Genomic DNA, 27,550 nt, shown 5'->3' with positions numbered 1-27,550 from the left:
ATTAACCAAATAGCAGACACTTAAGTAAGTGCACCTTTATGGGATGTTTTTGTCAAAACCCAGACACTGTGGCTCTCTTTCCCATTTCTACACAATAGCCCTCTCCCATTTCCCAACAGGCAAGCATCAAAACAGCACAGTTATCTCCTAGCAAACAAAGGGCCTCTGCCCAAAGTCTCACACTTTTTCTCCTGGTCAAATGTGTTTTGTCTTCACTATTTCCCAGGCAGCTGAACTCCTTTTACTTTTAAGTCTTACAAGGTGGATTGCTCCCTCATTTTCAATCTCTCCTCATTTCTTGCATTTCCTGATCATCTAATGATAGAGTGTGTCCCTTTTCTTCAGGACAACAGTGGATGGAGTTCTCTCACAAATAAAAGCCAGAGAGACAAGTGTGCAAAAGGGACTGGCTCCCAGAGGTGAGTCACCCACCTGCTCTGTCTGTAACAGAAGGGTTGGCAGAGTGAATGCCAAATCCCATCCTCTGAGAGATCAACTGTTCTCAAGACAGGGTGGTTATTTGTTGGAGGAACATATACATTTAGAAAAAGCATATTATAGTGCAGTGGAAGGCAGTGAAGGGCCACGGCTAACAGCATGGCTATTTGCTCTATTACTTACAGGTTATGCGACCTCATGAAATAATTTTTTCTCTTTAAATCTCAGTTTCTATATATGTAAAATGGGGCTAATAAGTATTTCCTTAACTGAGAGGCAGACTTTTTTGTATTTTAATGTTTATGATTGGGATATCTGACAATCTGTGCTGTTTTATATTCTGTGTATACTAGTCTCTCTCCTAGGGTTGTTAGGAGGCTGAAAGGTGATTGTGTGTAAAGTGCAGTTCACTGGTGGGAATTCTTCCATGACAGACTTTTTATTTTTATTTTTTAATATTTATTTATTTGCCTGTGCCGGGTCTTAGTTGTGGCACGTGGGATCCATTTCCCTGACCAGGGATCGAACCCAGATCCCCTGCATTGGGAGCACAGAGTCTTAGCCACTGGACCACCAGGGAAGTCCCCATGATAGACTTCTTTCCTTCAAGAAAGTAGGCAGGTTAGAATCTGTGGGAAGATGAAATATTATTTTTATTGTTGTGACATGGGTTTGTGTATGTGTAGGGCTTTATCTTGCTCACAGACCTTCATGTTGGGCAGAGCTCACTGAGACAGGTCATCTCTGCTCCAGGAAACACTTGCCCTGCAGCTTGAATGGGGCTGCAGGATCTACATCCAACATGGCTCCCCAGATGCAGGGCATGCTGTTGTTTATAATTTTTATCTTTAATATTTATCTTATTGAGGTATACTTTATATACTGTATAATTCACCAATTTAAAATGTACATTTCAGGGACTTCCCTGGTGGTGCAGTGGATAAGACTCCTTGCTCCCAATGCAAGGGGGCCTGGTTCAATCCCTGGTCAGGGAACTAGTTCCCACATGCATGCCGCAACTAAGAGTTCACATGCCACAACCAAGGAGCTCTCGAGCTGCAACTAAGGAGCCTGCCTGCCACAACTAAGACCCGGTGCAGCCAAATAAATAAATAAATACTTTTAAAAATTAAAAAATAAAATAAAATAAAATGTACATCTCAGTGATTTTTAGTGAATTTACTGAGTACAACCATCACCACCACCCAGTTTTAGAACATTACTTTCACCCCCAAAAGTTCCTTTGTGCTTATTGACAGTTCATCTCCACTTGCACTCCACAGCCTAGGCAACCACTTATCTGCTTTATTTGGTCTTTATAAATTTACCTTCGTTGGAAATTTCATATGAATGGAATCATGCAATATGTAGATCTTTTGCATATGGCTTTCTTCACTTCACATAATGTTTCTGACGTTTAGCCATTTTGTAGCATGTGTCAGTAGTTTGTTCCTTTCTATTGCCTAATAATATTCCATTGTATGAATCTACCGCACTTAGTTTATCTATTCACTAGTTGATAGACATTTGAACTGTGTCCATTTTTTTGGCCATTATGAATAATGCTTTTATGTACACGTCTTTTTGGACATATGTTTTATTTCTCCTGGGTAGATTCCTAAGTATGAAATTGCTGGGTCATATGGTAAAGTTTATGCCTTTGTTAAGAAACTGCCAATATATTTTTCCAAAGTGGCTGTACCATTTTACGTTCCCACCAGCACTGTATAAGAGTTCCAGTTTGTCCCCACCATCTCCAACACCTGTCTTTTTAATAAGACTTTTTAAAAAATTGTGGTTAAAAAAAACACATAAAACTTATCATCTTAACTATTTCTAAGAGTACAGTTCAGTAGTGTTAAGTATATTCACATCATTGTGCTCTATACTCATTAAACCAGGTGTCTGGTCCGCGGCCTGTTAGGAACTGGGCGAACAGCAGGAGGTGAGCGGTGGGCAAGGGAGCGAAGCTTCATCTGTCACTCCCCATCGCTCCCCATCGCTCGCATTACAGCCTGAACCATCCCCCGTCCCCTGCCACCGTCTGTGGAAAACTTGTCTTCCACAAAACCAGTCCCTGGTGCCAAAAAGGTTGGGAACTGCTGCGTTAAACAACAACTCCCCATTCCCCCCGCCTCTTAGGCTCCCTATCCCCTGGAAACCACTATTCTACTTTCTGTTTCTATGAAATTGATACCTCATATAAGTGGAATCACGTAGTATTTCTCTTTTTGTGACTGGCTTATTTCACTTAGCATAATGTCCTCAAGATTCTTCCATGTGTCAGGATTTCCTTCTTTTTTAAGGTTGAAGGCATGGATTTTTTTTTTAACACCTTTATTGGAGTATAATTGCTTTACAATGGTGTGTTAGTTTCTGCTGTATAACAAAGTGAATCAGCTATACATATACATATATCCCCATATCTCCTCCCTCTTGTGTCTCCCTCCCACCTTCCCTATCCCACCCCTCTAGGTGGTCACAAAGCACTGAGCTGATCTCCCTGTGCTATGCGGCTGCTTCCCACTAGCTATCTATTTTACATTTGGCAGTCTGTATATGTCCAGAAGGCATGGATTTTTAAAGGCTAAGGAGTGCTACATTTATCAACCTTAGGGTTAAGCAAAGTCTCTCTTGCAGTCCTAGGTGCAGGGGAGGGAAGGAAAAAGAGAAGGAAAGAGGAAGGAAGATAGGAGAAGTATATTGTGGAGGAAAGTTTCTGAAAAGGAGAAAGTACAGAAAGGAATTAGGAACACATACTTTATCCCTTTTTGCCCAGGGTGAGCCCAACCACCAAACTCCCCTTGGCAGTCAGAAGTAATCTCCTTCCTGCCTTTCACAGGGCAGAAGTATATATATATATATATATATATATATACACACATATATACATATATATATACATACACATATATATATGGTCTTCTTGGACAGATTGATTTTTGGAGTCCTTGCAGCTTTAAATTGATTATGCAGTTGGCTCTGCATTTACTGCCCATAATTAGATCCTGCTAGGCTTTGCAGAAAAGCACATCTAGCCATGATTCATGGCACTTGGGAATGAGTTTGTTTGCTGAAAGGCTGTATCATGTAGACTTGTTCAACAACTTTTAAAGCATTAACATGCTTAATATTGTTTAAACTGGGGAGCAAAATTACTAACATCCCTCTTTCTCAGTAAATTGTCATATACTGTCCTGGATTACTTAGAGAATTTACAGAGCGGGGTAGTCATTTATTGCCTCTAAAGAATAGTCTTTACTATTATATGGTAATATCAAATGGAAAATGTGCAACTGTTGTAAAATAGAGCAAAAATTCTCAGAGCAATGAAGCATGGGGGTGGAGTTGAAAGGCTCCATCCAGAATATTTATATCATAGCCTAATATGACAAGTCATATCAAAGAATGAAGGAACTAAGTTTCTGAACATACTTGTGGAGAAGCAAGAGATTTCCTGGCATAGGAGAAAACTGTTAAATGGAATTGAGAAGAAAAAAAATAAAAGAGAGATCTGAGAAGGAAGAACTCTGCAAAAGAATAGAACACATCTAATCAGGGAGTAAAATTCTCTCTACATATAGCTTTCTGCTCTAGGACTATCACTGCCTTAATCTTTTTTTTTTTTAATATTTATTTATTTACTTACTTACTTGGCTGCACCAGCTCTTAGTTGCGGCACCCGGGATCTTTTTAGTTGCAGCATGTGGGATCTAGTTCCCTGACCAGGGATCGAACCGGGGCCCCCTGCATTGGGAGTTAGCCGCTGGACCACCAGGGAAGTCCCTGATGTAATCTTTTTTACATTAAAAGTTTGAACCGAGTTGATTAGTGACATTTTCTTACAGAATTTTTTTTTTTTCATTTTAGAGAAGAAAACATGAGGGGAGACTGCTGTATTGTCATTGTTACTTCTTTAAAAAAAATTTATACAAACGAATTCATGTATATTTATATAACTTATCAAAACATTTTCTAAATGAGGGCCAAGTGAGTGATTTTCAAGTACTAGAAACCATTCTTCTATCAAACTCTAAAGTAGAATCCAAACAATAGCAGATAACATTTTTCTGAAAAGCGCCATGATCCCCTCACTGTGCTAAGCGCATCAGTGCATTACCTCATTTCATTATATGAGGTAGGTGTTATTAAACCAACTTTTATATGAGGAAACTTACCCAAGTCCACTCAAGACAGTTTAGAAAAACAGATACATACTGAACTGCTCCAATTACTTTTGGGGGTGAGAGGCGCCAGGCCTAGAGCCTCAACCACTCATCTGCCCTCACCCCCTTCTTGTCCTACCTTCCACAATCCCAGTCCAAACTTCTGGGACTTCAGTGAAACACCACTCTGCCTCAGACTGGACGTCTGCTGGGCACTGTGCTAAAGAATGAGATGACTCAGTTGCTCTGTTTAAGAAGAGTTCTAGCTACCCAGATGTGGTTAATTTTAGGTGTCCACTTGACTGGGCTAATGGAGGCCCAGATAGCTGGGTGTGTGTGTGGCAGTGACCACTAGACTGAGTAAAGAAGATCCACCCTCCCCAATGTGGGCGGGTGTCATCCAATCCGTTGAGGGCCCAAATAGAACGAAAAGGCTGGGGAAGGGCAAATTCTCTCCCTCTCTTCTCGAGCTTGGATATCCATTTTCTCCTGCCCTTGCACATAGGAGGACACAGGAGCCCCGGGTTTGGGGGCCTTGAGACTCCAGGACTTACACCAGCATCCCCCTCTTTCCCTCCTCTTTCTCAGGCCTTTGGCCTCAGACTGGAAGTTACATCATAGGCTTCCCTAGTTTTCAGACCTTCGGACTTGGACTGAATGTCACCACGGGCTTTCCTGGTTCTCCAGCTTGCAGGCGCCATATCATGGCATATTTCAGCCTCCGTAACCATGTAAGCCAATCCTCATAATAATCTCCTCCTACATATCTATGTACTGTATACCCTATTGGTTCTGTTTCTCTGGAGAGTCCTACCTAATACACCAGGGCTGCTCAAAACTTTATTAAAATAGATTATGACTGGAACCACAGAAGGCGTTTCCTTCTCATACCTCATCAAACAAACAGAAACCAAAAAATGTTCAAACATTCTGCTTGCTGTTCAGTGCTCGAAATTGGTTTTAATTAACCGTTTAAAAAATAGGCTACAAAATAGACAGAAACACTTTTGAAGGAAATGTAGGCCCTAGAAGGATACACATAACAGAAAACGCCCTTAAGGGAAGTACCTCCTGAAAAGTTTATGGTTGGTTGCACAACCTTTGAGGCTGTCTGCTCTGTGCCCTTCTTAAACCATGGTTCTGGCCTAGTTTCAAGCAGAAGCTACCTCAACACTGGGTTCTAACCCTATGGAGATTTCCTTGGGGACAAGGAAATTCATGCTTCACACACAGGCCCCAGCCTGGGAATGGTCCCCTTGAATCTTCCGGCGGGTAGCTGGACAGAGTTAGTGGGGGAGGGGGTAAGGTTAGAATCTGTGAGCCAACAAGCCAGACAGCTATTCTGGAAATACTTTAAAAGGAAGAATGCTTGAACTACATGTGTGCCAAACACGTGTTCTGAGCCGTCCCAACTCTCCTGACTGGGTTTTGACCCCTGGTGATTCTGGTTTTACAGTTATGGGACAGTAGAATCAAAGGGGAAAAGGCCCTCCTGTATCTGAAGACCATGGTGGCCTATATGCTCAGAACTGTCCCAGGACAAATGAGAGCTCTCATCAGCCCCAAAAAGCACCCACAGCTCAAAAGAACTGGGAGCATTTGAGTGGGGAGGCCCTCTACGAAGGCTTTTGACAGCACAGCCACAAAGAGGCACAGAGAGAAAACCAAAAGGAGCTCTTATAGTTGCAAAGACAAACATGTTTATATAGAGAACAGGTGGAAGAGAAGCAAAACTGGCTATCAGTGACTGTTCCCAGCAGTACCTGAGAAACAGGTAACTTCTGTTCCAGAGAGAGCAGAGCTGGTGACGGTATTCCTAGCAGGGTGGCCTCTCTGCTCACCTCACTCAGCCAGGGCCAAGTTCAGCGACTACAGACTCCAGAGTCCTGACACATGCCCTGCTCCATCATGCCACACTCACCAGGAATGCCTGAATCTTTTCATCGAACCCTTCCTTTTCACTCTACTCTGAAAATTTCTGGCCAGATCAGTGTGTCAGTTTCTCCAGGGTCTTCATAAACTGCCCAGATGGTTGCTTTGAGTCTGTCAAAGACTCAGCACACTCCACCTAGTCCCAAGAAGCTCTTCAGTCACCTCTTTTACTTGGTCAGCGAACCTCTCCAGACTTCTCCAAATGTCTTAATTACTTAATTGAACTTCTTCCCCGGACCATTCTTTTTCCTGATTAACATCATCCAGCGACCATTCTGTATTCCAAGTGCTGAGAATGGCTGCTCCATATCCTCAAATATGAGTTTCTGAAAGAAGCGCAATCCCTCCCACAAAGTCTGTATCATTTGAGTTGGGTTTGTCAGGTGCAGGGTGGGAGGTCGTTCTATGCAGAGAGAATGCATTGTGCAAAGACACGTGACATTAATTAACTATAATGTGTGAGCTAAAGTCGGAAAGGAGGCATTTAGGGACAAATTGGGATGGGTATTTTGCAGTAAGCTGAGGCATTGGACTTCCATGATACAAACCAATAGAGGTTTTTAAGCAATGGAGTGATTTGACTACTGCGTCTTCTAGGAGTATGTAGGATAACCTGGAAGAGGGAGAAATTAATGCCAGTGTCCGGGCCTTTTGAATGAAATTGCCCTGATTGTAGCCTCTGCGTTAAGTGTGTGTTTTTGTTATCTACGGAGTGATGATGGACTGTCCTATCAGGACTGTCCACTTAATGACCCTGGAGGTTTTTTTCTGGGCTTCCTGGTAATGAGCTACCTGCAACTAGTGCTTCCCTGTAGTGGGAGCAGCTAAGCATGGCCTCACTTCCTACATGATACTATCCAAATGCTATCAGCTTGGGAATGCAACTCCCCAAAGCAGCTGATGCCCAAGCTCAGACTATTTCTCCCCTATTTACAAGGACACTCTCATGCTTGCCCTATAAAAAGGAAGAGCAATGTTTGGGGTAGGGCCCCACTTTCTGGAGCACAAAGATGGTGCATCAAGCTGGCCCCAATACACCTCTCTACAGGATGATATGACTTTGCTGGTGTGTTTCAGAAACCTCTTTGCCCCACAGTACTTCAAACTTCCCACAGCTGATTTGACCATGGGTGGCCAACTAACCCAAGTCAATCTACATATACTTTGCTCACTAGCTGAAAATGTATAGCCTGGAGTAAAAAGATGAGTTGTGTCAATGGAATTCTTCCTTTTAGGGAGGTAAATAGGGAGTACCAAAAGGCCTGGCCATTTAGCAGCAGGAGCAGTTGCCTGAAGAGTGTCAAAAAGTGGGCTAAGGGTGGTGGGAGCTCATGCCTTGTACAAGAGAAGTTAAGGCGGGAGCTGGAAAAAGGAGGGCAGGCCAGCGTGCAGAGAGAAGCGAGACCTCAGGGAAAGGAAAGTAAGAGAGTAGCCAGGCTCCAGACCAGTTTTAGTTTTTGTTTATTTTGGGTGGGAGGGCAGGGAGGGGGAATGACAGGCTTCTAAATTAAGTTTCAGATTCCATTAATTATTTCTACCATTCTTTCACGATCCTATTTCCCTAGACATTTTCTTTTAAGTTACATGAATGGATTTTTGCTCCTTGCTCTTTGTAAGCCTTTAGAATGCTATGGTAGCTATTGTTCTGGACTTCCTGAAAAGCTTTCCCTTCAGCCCTCACCTGGTAACACATTCTGATTCCTGGCCACAGGGGAGGAAGTTGCACATGTCCAGTAGACTTTTGGACATAAAAGGCTGAAACTGGGGTGACAGTTTGGTTGGAAAGACAGATTTTAAAGGCATCATCATATAGATAAAAACAAATAAGGAAATAATTGTAATACAGCACTTTCAGCATATTAGGTACTGTGTTTGGCACATTACATTAATATCAGTGAATTCTTACAATAACATATCTAGAGATTATTATCGCTTTGGACATGAGGAAACTGAGGCTTAGAGAGTTTATGTAGCTACACGGTCACACAGTGGTAGAGGTCAGAGTTGGGATTCCACTCCAGGATAGGGGGTCAATCTACGAAGCCCAAGCTCCTCCAGCCATGCTGGGTGGCCTCCCAGGACATGGGAGGACACGAAGTCTACTTTCTAGGAAGATAGTGATGGTGAGAGATCAGGGATTGGAACTCCAGGGCACTCTAACTCTTGAGAAGAGGAGCTGGTAACAGAAAAGAGTAAGTCAGAGAAGTAGAAGAGCCAACCACCCTGGTGCTCCGGAAGCGGGAGGCGGTGAGCGTTTTGAAAAGCGAAAGGGTAGCCAGCAATCAAATGGGTCAAAAACATCACAGAGGAAAAGGAGTGAATTGGATTCGGGAATTAGAAGCTCAGGCTCAACTTTGGTGAAAACCGAATTCTGCTGCTGAAAGCAGAAGGCAAGTTTTAATGAGCACACAAGTTCATAAAAATTGGGGGAGTGAGGAGTGCGAGCAGACTATGTGGATTGAGCAGGCATTGTACTGCCAACGGAAAAGGAGACAAGAGTGAGGACGAAGCTCAGAATTCACAGTTCCAAGGAGGAGCAGGCATGCGAGATTAGCGTCGGACAGAAGAGGCGCCTTTTGAAACAGAAACTAAGGAGGTAAGTAAGGCGTCATAACTGGAATGAGTCTGTGCATGTGTGAGAAATTTAGGCAATTCATATATTTGAGAACAGTGAAATCTGTAAAGGTAAAAATAACAAGACGAGCTGTAGCACATATTCGAATCCGGTACATGTTTTTCGAGCTAATTTGTTATCCTCATTTTACAGATTGGGAACTCCAGGTTCAGTACCTTGATCAAAATCCAATTGCAGGGACCAACTCCAGAGCCGGCAGCTCTGAGCCCACGCTGTGGGTCGAGGTCAGCGGTGAGTAACCAGCCCGGCCCGGGGCGGCGGCCGAGCAGGGCGCAGAAACTACACTTCCCAGTGTGCCTGGCGGGGCGGGGCGGGCGCAGGCTCCTTCCCAGAAGCAAAAGCGGAAACAAAAGAGTCTCGCCGGCGTCCCCGCCCGCATACTCGCGCACACTCGCGCTCGGGCGCACTAGGAACAGGCATCGGCACCCAGAGCGAGCCAGAGAGCGGCGAGCTGGGGATTCACCCGGCTGAGCCAGCCGAGGAGCCGGCGAGCCGGGCCCGCGACGACCCCACGCCCCCGAGCCCCGCAGCCGACCCCAGCCGGCCGGTATCCCAGCCGCCCTCCCTGACCCATGGCGCTGAAGCGGATTCAGAAAGTGAGTGCCGGGGCCAGGCCTGGGGCGGCGGGGCGGGCTTCGGCCCCCTGCCCACGCTGACCCCGGCGGTGGCCCCTAGAGACGCGCCGCGAGGGAACGTCAAGGGAGGATGGGCCGGGGCGGGGACCGGGGGCCAGAGACGCCGGCGGGGCCAGCGGGCACCCGACAGGTGAGGTGGGAGCAGCGGTAGGTCCCGTGTGCTGGAGGTTTGTTGGAGGCAGGGGGCCCGCTGTGCGCTCGCGCCGGAGCTGAGCCCCGAGCCCGGGCTGGAGAGCCTCCTTGGTCTCCAGACCTTCCCGCAGTCTGTGCTGCTCGGTCACTGCTGGATTTTGCCCTACACCGGCTAGTTTTGGCCCTTGTCATGCTGCTTTCTCCACGCTGTTTCTTAAGCCCGTCCTCTTTATGTGCTTGCCTCCCCGGGCTCCCGGGAGGGCCTGGGCCTGCAGCCTTCCTCCGCGGAGCTGTTGGGTTTGTTCTTTCTCTCCTCTGCGGTTGGCTGTTGCTCAGATGCCCGAATGGGGTGGAAAAGCTCTTTTGGGGCCGAGAAACCAGGAGAAACCTCCTGCCTCTTCTATTTTGGTGCCTCTCCTGCTGCCACTTTAGGTCACATAGCTGTAGTGAAAACATAGTTGCTGATACACAACAAGATGACCTCTTGGCTGTGATTCATCGTGAGTCAAGCCAAGCAGGTTTTTTTCCCCCTTGTGATAAACTTATATGTAAAGTTTGTGACACAACAGAAACTGCCACAAATTAAATTGTTTGATGCTTTGACACATGGCTATAGAATGAGGAAGAAATGTGTATGTTCATTAAACAAATATTTATCCATCCCAACTCAGTGTTAGGAATTATCTTCTCTTGCATAATGTTTATTGCTACAGTCTCTAATGTGAACATCTTACAAAACTGAGGTTGGGGCATTTTCTTTCTCTTCACTTTTATTTCTTTTTGGGTTATCACGTCTGTTCACTGACACAAGTTTTAGGTTTTTACTGTTATGGTTCATGTGGAGAACACTGAGAATTTGTTTTTTTTAATGGGTAGTGCGTTCAGCAAGTTAAGCCAACAGTGGACAGCATGTTTTGCAAAGAATTTCAAAAGAAATCCTACCAAAAATTTGTGTCAACTTTTTCAGGCATGAATTCACAGAGCAGTGATAGAGATGTATACATTGTATTCTCAGTTACCCTTGGTGTCATCTTCTGGTACAGAGGACAGCAACTTTCAGACCCAGCCGGTTTGCCGGGGGTGGGGGAGAGGTCAAATACTAAATCTGTGAAATACTGTTATTTTTTTGTGCCTTTTAAGGTTCCTCTCACTACAATACACATAGCTAATCATCAGCATTTATTGATTAATGTGTTTTCTGATTTGAAGATAATGCAATTACACATTTTTTTCATGTAGAAAATACTAATTTTGAAGCCACACTCAGCATCTTTGCCATGTCTTGTGTACTTATTAATGATGATGTAATGTTGGCTCACATTTGAGGTAAACACATTTTTGCAAGGAAGTCTTAAGATTCCATTTCCTTCTTCCCTAGTTGTGAGAATTTTTCACAAGACTTCGCACATCCAGTAGCTTTTAAATACCGTAGAATTTGTCCACAGTAAGTAAGCATTCAAAGAAAATCGACACTATTTGTAGATATACTGGGCAATTATCAATCACCATGCTAAGCCAATATATTTGGCTTATATTTATAATATGGCATATATGAAAATCATATTTTTAGTAGCTATTGGTTATTATTAGTTTATAACAGAGTTGTCTGTGAAAAAAAAAGAAAAATTTGGGATCACATAATATCTCTTCTCTGCATATCAGTCTTTGGCTTTTCTTCTCTGTTATCAGAAAAGTTAACTTGTACAAATCTCTTTTCCAGCCATTCTTTCAACTTCAGGAGGCATTTTATTTGATTCCCCACTTTTCCTTTTTCTTTACCTACCTCCTTGACTAGAAGCAAATTCCAGGGGAGCTGTGCTGTTTGCCATATGAACAGTTAAGTTAAAAGCTGTCTTTGATATCATCAGTTTACAGATTCTTTTTGAATCTTGCGTGCTTCAACAAAAGAATACGCATAATTAACTTTCGGCCTTTCTTTTAAAATGTAATAAAGTAACACTGTCAGGTACCTTCCAGGTCATTGGGTTGTGATTTTCGTGTACCTACAGTGGCAAGCTTTAGAACTGTGCAGAACCTTAAAGAACTCTGCAGGAGTGGAGTGGGGTGGAGGGCAGGGGAATAGCTTACAGACAGTGGTCCCCAACCTTTTTGGCACCAGGGACCGGTTTTGTGGAAGACAGTTTTTCTATGGGGGGTGGTAATGCGAGCGATGGGGGGGATGGTTCAGGCTGTAATGCGAGCGATGGGGAGCCGCAGATGAAGCTTCGCTCGCTGGCCCACTGCTCACCTCCTGCTGTGCAGCCCGGTTCCTAACAGGCCATGGACCAGTATCCAGTCCGCCCCTGGGGGCTGGGGACTCCTGTTATAAGGTAGTGTATCAGAATCACCTGTGGGACACTTTCAGACTGTCCCCACTGCTGTAAATGGAGAGATGTTGAATCCCACAGATGCTCTGGGGTGGAAAGAAGGTTGTAAACCACTGACTGACATTCTAGTCTACTCTCCTTATTAGAGAAGGAGCTTGAGGTTTGGAGTGGAGTGCTTTGTCCAGGTTAATATCTTAAGTGATTTGGCATGTTTTTAAAAGTTCATAACTTCACTTCGTCTGAAAAGATTAAAGATAGTTGAATTAAAATTGTATGAATATACAAAGCATGTGGATATGAGTGCTCAGAATATATTTTTATGCTAGAGTATGCTAAATGATTTAATACTCTGATTTAGACATCCAATGCCAGTTTTGCATTTCGGCTCATAAATTTACACACCCATGCCCTATTTTTAGACACAATGGAAGATGTTGTCACAGTCACCTGAATCACTAAAGGGAAAAAATTTGAACAAAGTCTGAGGAAAGATCCCTTAAAACATGTCTGAAAAAAGAGGGCAGTTTTTCAGCTGGACATTTATTATTTTCTAGAATTAATTTTGAAGTGTTTATTCTATGAATACTATTTTCATACCTTGGTAAACTTTTTTTGGAAATCATTTTTCAAATTAATTAATTAATTTTTGGCTGCATTGGGTCTTCATTGCTGCGCGTGGGCTTTCTCTAGTTGCGGCGAGCGGGGGCTACTCTTTGTTGGGCACGTGGCCTTCTCATTGTGGTGGCTTCTCTTGTTGTGGAGCATGGGCTCTAGGCGCATGGGCTTAAGTAGTCGTGACTCGCAGGCTCTAGAGTGCAGGCTCAATAGTTGTGGTGCACGGTCTTAGTTGCTACGTGGCATGTGGGATCTTCCCGGACCAGGGCTCGAACCCGTGTCCCCTGTGTTGGCAGACAGATTCTTAACCACTGCGCCATCAGGGAAGTCCCTGGAAATAATTTTTTTTAATTATGAATGTTATATCACAATACTGAATGTCTTGAAAACCAGAAAGGGAAAAAAAAAGAAAGGAAATTCTAACACAGTTATCATCTTAGTATATTTCCATCTAGATTTGAGTTTTATTTTGCAAATATAGCAACACAGATGACTATTCCTCAGTATATAGTTCTGCTGCCAAAATGGAATATTTGTATTTTTAATAATCAATTTAACTTAAAATGTATATATAAATTAAAATACTTTATAAGTATTCTGAACTGTTGAATTTTTTGATTTGTACACTTCCGCATTAAACTATTTTATGTCAGTCTAGAAAACCTTAGGATACTTCAAAAAAACAAACAGAAAAAGAACCCCAGCCCTTTGTGGATGGAGCATCAGATGGGAGAAGAAGCTCTGGTTTCTGTTCCTGGCTCTGTGACTTACCAGCTTGTTTCCCTATCCATACAGCTGCTGATAAGTACAACCAGCATGTATAATATATAATGGTTCCTCTGTGCTAGATACTGTATTAAGTGCTTGACATATATTAATTGATTTAATCATTAGTGGGCCCAAGAGGTAGAAACGATTATTATCCCCATTTTACAGATGATAAAACTAAGGCATAAAGATGTTGAGTAATGTACTCAGAATCACATTTTGTAATTGTAAGTGGCAGCACTAAGAGCCCAAACCAGACAGTTGGCTCCAGAGTCCCTGCTTTTAACTATTTCAGTATATCCAGGTAGACTCACATCTTCTATCTATTGTACTTAAACTGAAGGACATAGAGTCAAATGAGTTTATGGATGTAAGTGTTTTGCAAACTGGAATATTCTGTACAAATGTAATGTATTATAATTAAGACCTTGGCATATTTAATCATTTTCACTGATGCATCACTCAGCTTGTTGATTATGCATTGTAAGTTTTTGCTCTGAGGTAATGTGCACTAGACCGGTTAACATGGTAAAAGAATAATGTAACTTTGTTCATCTTTATTCCATCACTTAAAATGTTTCTCCTCCAAAAGGATTTAGAAAAATTGGTGTAATTCATAAATGTTCTGTCAAAAGTATCATTTCATTGTGAGGTTTTCATTTGAGAAAATGGTTTACGAATTGATCTAGCTATTTAGTTCCTATAATGGCTTTGAATAGTAGTCAACAGTTCAGATTACACAGATATATTAGAAAGACTTTCAGATTACAAGATTAAGTCCAAGACTCCAGGTTCCTTCAGTAAAAAAGGATATGACTTCTAAAAACATTTTAGAAAGAACACACTATTCATGCTTCTTGGTAGATAAATGGTTTGCCTCGAGATGAAAGGAAGAAAGTGTTCTTTTTCTAAAAAGCCACTGTATGCATTTTTCTGCATTTAAATCTTTGTAATTAAATTCAGTCTTCCTTTTGCCGCCAAGATCATATATTTTTCTTCCTTTATCACAACCAAGGTGTAAAAAGATTAGATAACCTATCCTAGTTTAAAAGTTCGGAGGTTTCTTCTCTGTGGAAATACATAGCATAGATCTAATAAGGCTGTTTATGCCTGCTTTAGGAAGCCAGGCACATGTTATAAAAACCAAACCTAGCAGGATGTGGGATCGCTTCCAGCAAAGCAGAATAGCATCCTTATTCATTTTAGTTCCCTGAAATACATGTAGGAAATGTATTTAATGAGCACCGCTAATCAAAATGATCAGCCTAATACTTTGCATCAAACTGAGTTAATGGTTGTCTGTAATGTATTAGCTCCCCCCACCCCTTTTTTAAAAAGTGGGTAAACTGATGCTATGTGTAATTAAAAAATTAAGTATTGAGATACTTGTCCTCTCTCCTCTTAACCCTGTATGCTGGATTAAAAAATACTGGAATATATAATATAACCCAGATTTGCAGGGTTTCAGGATTGGAGGGGTCCGCAGACCACCTCAGAACAAATGAAGGCCAAACAGGTTCTGATTCTGGCCTGCTTTGATCTAGATGGCCTCTGAGAAGCTGAGGGTTTTTTTCTGCATTTAATTTGGTCTTGGGATGAATCTGTGAAGGTTCAGTTACATACATTAGACAGTAGTACGAGGCTCCTATGTTCCAGGAGTTGTCCGTAGTATGGGGAAGAAACCATCCTGAAAAACTCCATCTAGCACTGCCCGTTGGATCACACTATGCTCTGCAGCTTCCTGTCTTTCCTCTTTCTGGATGTTTCCCCCACTGTTCTGTATTCATATTATCCCTGTTTGCGTGGCTCTTCTCCTTCACTGACGGCAGATTGTTATTAGATTCCTAGTCTTTCAGATTTAGGAAAGCCTTTCTAACTGGGGTGAGGTGGGGGGTTTGTTCACCTTAAACTTTATTCGCAGTAAAATTAACCTGATGGTTCTCACTCCAGGTGACCACCCTCCTTCTGTGAGTAGTTTGGATTGCTCTAGAGGTAACCCAGCAGACTTGGTGGCCTGGGCTCATTGTTCTTCTCTAAACCAGTAAAACTCTTTTTTTCTTTAATTTATTTATTTTTAATGTATGTTGATTGAACTGTTTTTTTAAATAAATAAATTAATTATTGGCTGAGTTGGGTCTTCATTGCTGTGGGTGGGCTTTCTCTAGTTGCGGCGAGCTGGGGCTGCTCTTCGTTGCAGTGCACAGGCTTCTTACTGCGGTGGCTCCTCTTGTTGCGGCACCGGACCCTAGAGCACGCGGGCTTCAGTAGTTGCAGCACACGGGCTCAGTAGTTGTGGCACACGGGCTTAGTTGCTCCGCAGCATGTGGTATCTTCCTGGACCAGGAACCTGTGTTCCCTACATTGGCAGGTGGATTCTTAACCACTGCGCCACCAGGGAAGTCCCATAAACTAGTAAAACTCTTGCTGGTGTTTTTGCTTCCCCCAGGTTTTGATGTGTTGTATTTTCATCTTCATTTAGTTAAAAATATTTTCTAATTTCCCTTTTGTTTTCTTTTTCGATTCTTGAGTTATTTAAAAATATATTATTTATTTCCTAAATAATTGGGATTTTAGAGAGCTTTCTGTTATTGATTTCTAATTTAATTCCATTGTGATCAGAATATCTATTATTGACTCCTTTAAAATTTTTGAGGCTTGTTTTATGGCCCAGAATGTGGTCTCTATTTTTTACTTACACAATGGTAACGTCCTTCCGGTTTTCAGCATAGCTTTTCAATGAACAATGTTCAATAATTTCTTGTCTTCATTTTGCCAGTGTCCGTTTGGTGTCTGTACAGCCTAGGCTATGTTTAAGTAATGAATGCCAAACTAAGACATTTACACCTTGCCAATGTTTTAGTGTCTTCTCGCACTTTTATGAGCTTTCAGAGCAGGGGTAACAAAATCAGTTTAGGGGGACACAAACTGCATTTTAAAAAATGGAATAGAAAACATTAGTGCTTTGGGTATAGTAATGGTGTTGTTTCATGAAATCTTTGTTTTAGTTATGTATATGTATTCCTGTGCGTGTATGTGTTATGTGTACTAGGTTGTGGTATATAATGTTTTTCTTACTATGACTTGCTGTAAGGAAAGTTTGAAAATCACTGTCCCATAGCATAAGATCTTTAGGTAAAATCACTATTGTCAAAAATACATGTCATATACATATATGTGTACATATGTATATAGAGAGAAAACAAATGAACCTATATACATACATACAAGCACACATACACAGATATAGATTCACACACATTGTAAAATGTGCTAGTCTTAGAACGTTTCTGTTTGATACAAACTGTCAATGCTCATTGTTTTCTGCTACAAGTAGCAGCATTTTATAGTCACTGATGTACAATTGCAGTATTCAAGAATAGTACTGGGTGATACTAAGAGAGATTAATTACTTTATTATGAAAATACTTATTAAGTACCTACTATGTGCCAGTTATTAGGGATAGAACTGTAAGAAGGTAAATATTTAGTACATATTGGTAGATAGGTTTGTGTTTTAAGTGGGTTTTGAGAAATAGGCTGCTACCTTTTTTCTTTTTCCCTGAAGCACCATCTTTCTTGGTTACTATGAAATAAATAGTAACTTTTGATAATGTAGCATTTAAAATGTTGTGTTGCATGTTCCATCGTGTGTCAAAATTCTATTGTGTATGTAATTTCCTATCATGTTTTTCTCGCCTTTCAGAGTGTCTTTGAACACAGACCCTCTCAAAGCTTGTGAAGTAGTGTTCATTTCTAACCATTTATAAGAAAGAAGGCTCCTGGGAAAAGATAATAAGCATTCCTTTTCATTTCTTCATTTGTCACACTTTTGTTTCTCTTGAGCATGACTGAAAATGTGCAGATGTCCTTCATTCAGTACTGGAGTATTGTTGGCTCCAATGTCAACTGAAAATAATGTGCTCTAGTTATTACAGCCTTGAGGTGAGTATTGTTTTGGAGTGGGAGGAGTGCTGGAGTGGAAGTCAGATGGTCTGAGCCTGTGTCCTGGCTTTGGCTTTGTGACCTTGGCCAAGAAACTCATAGTCTTTATTTTCTTTATCTAGAAATATAATTAGTTGAACTAGATAACTTCTGTGGTCTTTTCTGACTTACAATCTTAAGCACATCTAAATAATGTTATTTGCTGTTTTCCTTTTGTCCAGCAAACAGCAAAAATGGTCACAAAAATAAATATTGAGCAGTGACACTGTGCTCTACTGCTGCATGAAACTTGAGTTAAAATTATATTTATTTTAAATTGTCAGTATTGAAATAAATGTGGGCATCTTAATGTATAATATAAGATGAATGAGTCTCTAAAGATATATTACTTTTTGATTAAAGAGCATTTATTTGAGATGCAAATAAGATGTATTTCTGTTTTTGTATGGGTAACATAATGAGCTTTTCTAATTCCATTTAGCATCCATCTGTTTCAAAGTTATCTTTTGTACTTAAAAGATTATTTTATCCACATATTTAGACAGCTGCCTTACACAACTGCTTTACATGTAGTAGATTTTTTAGATTCAAGTTAATGCACTTATAGAGCACCTTATGTATATAAGGCATATACAAAATGTGATAAGGAGATATATGGAAAAGCAAGGTATAACCAACATTATCTAAGAAATTTTAAACTAGTAAGGATATGAGATGTACCATAACAACTAGGTAGACTTAGGAAAGTACCATAAGGAAAATACAACATTTGAGCAGGAGGGGAGTCAAAGGTGGGAGAGGCCAAATATATTTTGGGGAAATTAGGAAAAATTATACGGAAAAGGTGGAATTGGATATAGGTTTGGAAGAATGGCATATTTGGAAGAATAGCATTTTTTAAGACAAGGAAGCTAGGTCCATAGAGGAAGCTACAGAAATGAAGGCACTGGAAAGTACATGGCTTATTTGGAAGGGAACAGATAATCATACTTTTGGGAAGCATTCAGAAAATATTAGACCATAAAAGTTCATACTGTGGAGGGCCTTGAAGACTCATGCTGACAAATGTGTACTTAATGCAGGAGTTGGGGGATGCCATTGAAGATTTTTGAGTAAAGAAGAAACATTCTTAATCCTATTGCTAGGTATACATTCTTGCCCTCATAGAACACAAGATTCTTTACTGTTTGTAGTTACAGATTTGTAGTACATCACGAAAAGGGAAGTACAAGAGTGCCATGGGAATATAGCAGGGACCCTTTGGAGGGTTCAAGGAAAGCCGCCCTAAGGAAATGATGTTTAAGATGAGACATGAAAGTGAAAGTTGAGGGGGGTGGTGATTAGGAGTCTTCTATCTAAAAGGAAGTCATGTTTGAAACTAGAGACAAGACAGCATTTTGGGGAATTGAAAGTCACTGTGACTGGTGCAGAGAATGTTGGGGGAAAGTGTGGGGCTAGAGAGCAGTCAGATCCTGGAAACCATTTTAAGGATTTATAAATCTTCTATTAAGGCTAATGGAAAAACATTGAAAGGGTTTGACATGGTACTTCAAGAAGATGATTTTGACCACAGTGTGTTGGTAGAGAAGTAGGAGGACAGCAGGTTAGTTAAGACAGCATTACACTTGTTCAAATGAGGTCCAGGAGGGTCTGAGCCATCCTGGTGGCAGAGGGCATTTGGAAAAGGGAGTATGTGAGGAAAATTGTGGGTGTTTGTACCACCTGGCCTTTTTGAATTGGTCTGACCCACCGTACCTCCCCCTGCTTGGCCTTTCAAGTCAAATCTCTAAGGCTCAGTAATCTGGGCAGTCTCTTCAGACCCCTCCATCTACTGACCAGTTCTTTAATAGTGTCTCCCTGGTTCAAACCTTTGGCTTCTTATCCTGAAATGTCTCTCCTCTGGCTTTTCTCCAACTCTTCTGCCCTTTGGACCTCAGTTTTTCTATAGGATGGGCCTCCTTCTAGAACCCTTTCAGTGGGAGAATCTGGACTAAAGGAGAATCTAAACAACTTGGTACTGATTCGTGTAGACGATGGGGTGTGAAGGGAAGAAGGAATCATGGTGATCTCAAGGTTTAGAGTTTGGGTTCCTGGAGTAAGTGCATTTTTACCATAATACTTCATAAAGTAGATTCAAATACATTTTTTTACTGGGATACCTTGTATTTGTCCAAAATATATTTTTATTTATGTAATTTCTATGATGGAAATATTACATATAAAGGGAGGTTGTTGAGTCTTCCCTTTAAAAGGAAGCCATGTTTTAAATTACAGGGAAGGTAGCATTTTGGGAACTTGAAAGTCATATTATGGTTGCTCTAGAGAGCATGGGGGAAACTGGTTTCAGATCTGAGATATTGGGTAGATAATGTCCCTAACCTGACCTCAAACATTTATTCTAAATTGTGCTCTTTATAGTTCAAATTTAATAAATATTACTTTGATGTGGCAAACTCAATAGTGTCATTGCTTTCTTCATCATCTTCCTTTTGTGTGGAATTTGGCTGCATTATCATCATTATTTTTAATAAACAGCCTTTGCCAGAGATACCTGATCCAAAGAGACAGCGAAGCAGCCAGGACCAGTTTACTGAAGTGAATTTGGTTCCTATAACTTAATTAATTGGATGTCATCAGCATTTTGAAGTCTTCAGGAAAGAATCTTCACAGTTTAAAATAAAGATAATTTAATTCAAGTGTTTAGAGGGGTTCTGTATTCAGAGACATTTCTGAGAATTGTTTGACATCTCCCTATTGAAATAGCTCTAGTCAACTGGATAAGGAGATCAGAGTCTGAATTATAAGCCCATGAAGTGTTTGTTTACAGAAAAACCAATTATAGCTCATATATCCCTTTAGAGACAACATAAAAAATACAATCCAGTAAGAATCACTGTCTTGTTTTAGAAGTGTTGATACAAAGATGGTTGTGTCACATTAATTAATTGCCTGTTGAGCCAGGATTTTTGAAATAATGCTTTCATGTGCTTTGGATTCAGTAATTTAGATTTTGGACTGTAAATCAGTCACTATGCATGGGCTGTTTAATGTCCTTTACACACACCCAGTGGGGTATATATTACATCTATTATGGAGATTTAGACTTTCTGAATGTTGAAACTAGAGAACAACAAAGCATTTTCAGTCTGGTCAGCACAATTTTTTAGAGAATATTTACTGCACAGTGTCATATTAAGTCTGATGGTAAATAAGGAAACTGACTTGTTAGCTTTCCTTCTCCACTGTCCAGATTGGCCTGTTACCCTTCGGGGAGCTGAGAGATTAATGCAGGCCTCTCTGCTCTTACATTCCCTTCTTTGTTTCCTTTTATTTGTTTACTTTCTTTGAATTAGGCTGCCTCATCTACTTTTAGATTTTAAGTCCCCTAGAGGCAGGGACTGTGTCTAGTTTGGTTTTATGGAGAACACTCAGCATATTGTGGGGATGTTATAAACATGCCATCTGTGCCAATTTAAAATTCAGTTTCAGGCCTCTCAGTACTTTTCTTTGTGTCTAGTTCGATATAGAAATCTGAACTAGACTGGAGGTGCTTAGCCATGTAAGGCTATATAAATTCCTTAAGTACATGTTTTTGTGGACTCATAGTGCCAGTCTAGGGACACTATCTAGATAGGGACAATATCTTATAATCTGCCTTTCATTATTGTATCTTGTATTTTTATTTTGAAATTTAATTAGTATTTTTATGAGTGTCAGATTGGAATAGAAAACTGCTTCATTGATACAGACTATCTGGGGGCATACTTTCACCATATTGATGATATTTATTGCATGGTCTATGTTTAAGTATAAGATTGGTTTGTTTTAAGCTTACTTTGTTTAAAAGGAGAAGACCGAAGTTAAAACTATGTATTTCAATTTTCAATTTAAAAAGCCACCAGAAATGAAATTGGAAGATACACAAAATACATGTATACACACAGCGTGTTTACTATAACGAGTTCTTTTCATATATGGAGTTATAACTAGTCTCATTATTTGATAGCCATCTTTTACATTATATGATTTCTCTCTGTGTAACTGGCAGTAGAATTGCTGGGTCATGTTCACCTTTAATGATTACTGTCAGACTTTTCCTCTTCCACCAGTGACATATGAGAGTTCCAGTAGCTTCACATCTTTGTCAACATTTGTACTTTTCTTCTTTTTTAATTTTCACCTTTGGAGGTTGTAATGACATTGTATTTTGGTTTTAATTTGCATTTCCTTGATGACTAATGAAGCTGCGGCCCTTCCCGTATGCTTGTTGGCCATTTGGATACCCTGCACCACCAGGGAAGTCCCTTTTTTTCTTTTTCTATATGGATACCCAGTTGACCTAGCACCACCTATTGAAAAAATTTTTCCTTTTCCCTCCACTAGAATGTCACTGTGTTCACTTTTAATTTTTGAATTCCAAGTTTGCCATTTTCTTTCCATTTTCAGCACATTGATGAAGTTAAAATAAGTGCTCATGGTACCACTCAGATGTCAAACACCACCACTTTTGCTTCTACATCAGAAGTGCTATTTGTTTATTCAAAACAGTGATAATATCCTAAATTGGGTTTAAAGGATATGCTGTCCATTTTTAAAATGTGCAGCTTTCTGTAATGGAGCTTTGTAGAGCCCCCGAGAGCACCACTCACATTGAAATCTATGTGAATGGCGCCCCTTGGAGTTGGCATACATGGCCTGTGGGGCAAATGCAGCAGCCCTGAGTGCTGCTTGTAATAACTGGCAAATTATAAAAAAAACAAAAACAAAAACATGATCTTGGGACTTCCCTGGTAGCACAGTGGTTAAGAATCAGCCTGCCAATGCAGGGGACACGGGTTCGAGCCCTGGTCCGGGAAGATCCCACATGCCGTGGAGCAACTAAGCCCATGCGCCACAACTACTGAGCCTGCGCTCTAGAGCCTGCGAGCCACAACTAATGAGCCTGTGTGCCACAACTACTGAAGCCCGCATGCCTAGAGCTTGTGCTCCGCAACAAGAGAAGCCACTGCAATGAGAAGCCCGTGCACCCCAACGAAGAGTAGGCCCCGCTCTCCGCACCTAGAGAAAGCCCGCATGCGCCCAGCAATGAAGACCCGATGCAGCCAAAAATAAGTGAATAAATTAATTAATTAAAATAAATAAGTAAATAAAACATGATCTTTTTCTATGCTCCAGCAATCCTCGTTTGTAAAACGAGGGTTATTTGTGTTCGATTACTGTGGTGCGCCACAAGTTTAAAGGGGTGGAGTAAGAAAGAAACTCTGAGGCAATCCATGTGGCTTTTCAGAATTTCCCAGCTCTTACAACCTTTTAATGTTTCATATTTGAGTTTATTTTTTATTTAGAAAGTAGTTTATTAATTTAACAAAAAAGAAAGAAAGTTTGTGTCAGTCAAGATATTTTATACCAGTTCCTTCCTAGATCACACTTCTGTCCTAGGAGGAACTTTCTTTCTAGGGCTCCCCTGAGTGATCTAAACTTTAATGAACACATTCAGAAGGTGACCCTTGAGGCTCGTAGCTACTCTTATATGTATTTTCTTGGAGGCACAACTACTTGTAGCCTATATCTTTTAAACTGTTGGGTTGGCCAAAAAGTTCATTCAGTTTTAAGTAAAAATAAAAGGCATGTTTTTCATTTTCATGAAGAACTTTATTGAACAATGTATTCACTAACCGAACGAACTTTTTGGCCAACCCAATATATCTTATAAAGTTACTTTTTTCCACAAATGAGTTCTCCTTGAATTTCATGCCCCAGTTCAATCATCAACAAATGTGCCTGACTAGTGACTTGTGAGGATTTTTATTACTATCATAATCTTACACCATTAAAAATAAATGTTTAAAACATTGGAGTTGGGACGAGAGTATAAAATCAGAGTCATGATCCCTATTAGAAAGGATGTGGAAGTGCTTAATAAACAAACTCCTGCTATAATTAGTTCAGCTGGTTAAATTGAGCTTGGAACAAGTAAGAAAAAAAAACCTCAGTCCGTGCCACAGACTGCAGCTCTGAGTATGCGTAGCTCTGTCACCAAGGATTGCCAGTGTTTGGAAGACAGCTTAACTTTGAGACTAGGTCAGCTCAGCACAAACCCCTAACTCCTCTTGGAAAAGCAGCCCAAAGCTACATCCTGAAAGTAGGTCAGCAGCATCTTAAATAAACAATAAGGATGGCATATTTAGAGTTTTGCGGTCTCCTAAATCAGAAGAACCACAACAAAAAAGACTCACAAGAATTTTGTGTGGCTTTGGACACTTTGCTAGAATATCATACATTCTGTAAATTGAAAATAGTTGTGGCAGTGGCATGTGTTCTCGATACCTTAATGATTAATATTCTTTTGAGGTTCATTTCTAGATGTTATTATATGTTATTTAAAAGGCCACCCCAGTCTTTTTTAAGTGACCTGCACTATTCTCTCAACACCTGTTATTATTAAGATTTTTTTATTATATGCAGTCCGCATATCTGCATAGGGGAGTAATTAATTCTGATTCTATTGCCAAATCTAATCATTTACATTTTTAAAAATAAATTTATTTTATTTATTTATTTTTGGCTGCATTGGTCTTCGTTGCTGCGCGTGGGCTTTCTCTAGTTGCGGCGAGCAAGAGCTACTGTTCGTTGTGGTGTATGGGCTTCATTAGTTATGGTGCACAGGCTCAGTAGTTGTGGCTCGCAAGCTCTAGAGCGCAGACTCAGTAGTTGTGGCGCACGGGCTTAGTTGCTCCGCGGCATGTGAGATCTTCCCAGACCAGAGCTCGAACCCGTGTCCCCCACATGGGCAGGCAGATTCTCAACCACTGTGCCACCAGGAAAGCCCCTGCATTCCTAAAAAATAGAAATTTGAGGTATCTATGCTCTGCTGATCACGCTCTTCCCTTTTTTTTTTTAATTGGAATACAGTTGCTTTACAATGTTGTGTTAATTTCTGCTGTACAGCAAAGTGAATCAGCTATACGTATACATGTATCCCCTCTTTGTTGGATTTCCTTCCCATTTAGGTCACCATAGAGCACTGAGTAGAGTTCCCTGTGCTGTATAGTTGGTTCTCATTAGTTATCTATTTCATACATAGTAGTGTATATATGTCAATCTCAATCTCCCAGTCCATCCCACCCTGCCTTCTCCCCTTGGTATTCATATGTTTGTTCTCTACACCTGTGTCTCTATTTCTGTTTTGCAGGTAAGTTCATCTGTACCATTTTTCTAGATTCCACACATGTGCATTAATATAGGATATTTGTTTTTCTCTTTCTGACTTAACTTCACTCTGTATGACAGTCTCTAGGTCCATCCACATCTCTGCAAATGGCACAATTTCATCCCTTTTTATGGCCGAGTAATATTCCATTGTATATATATATACCACATCTTCTTTATCCATTCGTCTGTTGATGGACATTTAGGTTGCTTCCATGTCCTGGCTATTGTAAATAGAGCTGCAATGAACATTGTGGTACATGACTCTTTTTGAATTATGGTTTTCTCTGGATGTATGCCCAGGAATGGGATTGCTGGATCATATGGTAGTTCTATTTTTAGTTTTTTAAGGAACCTCCGTACTGTTCTCCATAGGGGTTGTATCAAGCTATTCCTTAAATTATATTGTTTAACTCAAACAATATCAAGCACCTTATATGAAAGGCATTGTTCTAAGTATTGTGGAGGAATTCATGAATAAAATGCAAAAAAGTCTTAGTTTTAAAATAATATTCTGGTAGAAGAGGAAAGGGAAGGAGGAAATTAGAATTTCTTGAGCATCTATTATATAGGCCAGGTATTAAGTTAGTTACTTCACTTATGTGTTTTCATTTAATTCTCAGTATAGTTCTTCCAGTGATGTTCCCATATGAGGCATTTGAGCAAGAGGTTAAGTGAGTTGCCCAAGGTCACATAGCTAGTAAGGGTCAGTAGCAAGGCCAGGTCTGACTCCAAAACTCATATTTTTGAAGTGGTCATTGAGAAGACAGCCACTGTTAAGGAGAATGGATAAAATTTGGGCACAGGGAGTTAGAAGGAAGGTTATTTTTAGAGAAGGAAAATTATGAAGGTCAGAAAACTTTAGTCACGTACAGGGAACATCCAAGTACGCAGGCTAGACCTGACTAAATGGTTCTCAAACTTTTTGGTCTCGGGACCCACTTATATTAAAAGTATTGAGTGCCTCAAAGAGCTTTGGTTTGTATAGGCTATATGTATTAATATTTACCATATGAGAAATTAAAACAGAAATTTAAAAATATTTAGTAATTTAAAAATAACAATAAACCCATTGCATATTAAAATAATAAAATTTTTATTAAAGATAACTGTATGTTCCAAAACAAATAAAAGTAGAGTGTCATTGTTTTATACGTGTTCAGATCTCATTATAGTCAGGCTTATAAATGACAGTTGAATTCTCACATCTGCTCATGCATTCAATCTGTTACAGTATCAAATATTCTTAAACTGGAAAACTCCACTGTATACCCATGAGATAATTGAGAGTGAAAAAGGCAAATATCTTAGTTTTATTATGAAATTAATTTTGACCTCACAGACCTCCTGAAAGTGTTTTAGAAAACCCAAGGGCATTCTTTGGAGAATTACTTGGGATGTTTGTGAAGGGGAACCCAATTGAAAGTGTAGGATTAGGACTAGATAATGAAAAGAGTTGGTTGAGTTTGGTCTTTAATAAGCAATGGGGAGCCACTGACCTCTTCTAAGCAGAAAAATGAAATAAACCAAGCTGTGCTTTTAGAAGATTGTTATGCAAGTAATTCATAGAGTATTGGGAAGCAATTATAGTTGAACTGTAATAGATTTTTGAGGTAATGTAATAGGTATTAAGGTAGAATATATTATACTCTTCCTCTGACAAGATGAACTAGAGAAACGGGAGTCAAAATGAGCGTGGTGACTAGGAGACTAATAATCCCATTAATAAATATAGGGAACATAGAAAAAGAAGCAAGCTTGGGAAGGAAAATAGTGAATTAAGTTTTGGAATATGTAAAAAAAAGTTTTACATTATTTTTTATTCTGAAATAATTTTAGTCTTACAGAAAATTTGCAAAAATAGTACAGAAAGGTCTCATATATCCTTCACCTAATTTCCCCTAATTTTTACAATATATATAACCATTGTACAGTTATCAAAATGAGGAAAGTAACAGTGATACAGTACTGTAAGCTAAACTACAGACCTAATTCAGATTTTACCAGTTTTTCCACTGTTCTTTTGCTGTCCAAGGATCCAATCTGGGATCCCACATTGGATTTAGTTGTTGTGTCTCCTTAGTGTGTATGTGTGTGTGTGTGTATATATATATATATATATATATATATATATCCTCTAATCTGTGACAGTTTCTCAGTCTTTCCTTGTCTTGCAAAAATTTTTAATAAAAAAGAGAGAAGATGCTTATAATATATGTAGTGGGGAAAAAACAGTGTCATTTCATCTCTCTTAAAATGCATAAGAACCTGAGTAAAACCATTATTTTTTCTTCAAAAAGTTGAAAAAATTATTGTAAAAAATTGAAACAGGGCTTCCCTGGTGGCGCAGTGGTTGAGAGTCCGGCTGCCGATGCAGGGGACACGGGTTCGTGCACCGGTCCGGGAAGATCCCACATGCCGTGGAGCGGCTGGGCCCGTGAGCCATGGCCGGTGAGCCTGCGCGTCCGGAGCCTGTGCTCCGCGACGGGAGAGGCCACAACAGTGAGAGGCCCGTGTACCGCAAAAAAAAAAAAAAAAAAAAAAAAAATTGAAACAATGTAAAAGACATAAATAAAAAGTGACGGCCCACTGCCAGATATAACTACTGTTAATAGTTTGGTGTGTATTCTTTTTATTTTCTATGCATGTATAGTAGTATGGGATCTCTTGAGCATACTTTTACCACATATATTTTTCACTCAAAAACTATATATATATATATATATATATATATATATATATATATATATA

At 40.2% G+C, this 27,550-nt stretch overlaps 1 protein-coding gene across 4 annotated transcripts in view; it reads left to right on the top strand.

Annotated features, from left to right (window-relative positions):
• The first annotated feature begins 9,494 nt into the window (after positions 1-9,494).
• Positions 9,495-27,550, top strand: part of UBE2D1 (ubiquitin conjugating enzyme E2 D1) — a 36,132-nt gene continuing 18,076 nt past the window's right edge. The window contains exon 1 of one of the 4 annotated variants that reach the window (XM_027111867.1): positions 9,495-9,767. In XM_027111867.1, coding sequence (XP_026967668.1) covers positions 9,744-9,767 — 24 coding nt within the window. In that variant the 5' untranslated portion in view covers positions 9,495-9,743. The remainder of the gene's footprint in view (positions 9,768-27,550) is intronic. The other 3 variants (XM_027111870.1, XM_027111868.1, XM_027111869.1) reach the window with 3 other exon arrangements.

The sequence above is a fragment of the Aethalodelphis obliquidens genome, unplaced genomic scaffold (assembly GCF_003676395.1).
Source record: "Aethalodelphis obliquidens isolate GAN/ISIS:26980383/991018 unplaced genomic scaffold, ASM367639v1 scaffold11, whole genome shotgun sequence".
In the NCBI taxonomy this organism is placed as follows: Eukaryota; Metazoa; Chordata; class Mammalia; order Artiodactyla; family Delphinidae; genus Aethalodelphis; species Aethalodelphis obliquidens.
The sequence above is the reverse complement of the archived record's forward strand: the minus strand, read 5'-3'. Positions and strand labels throughout refer to the sequence as shown.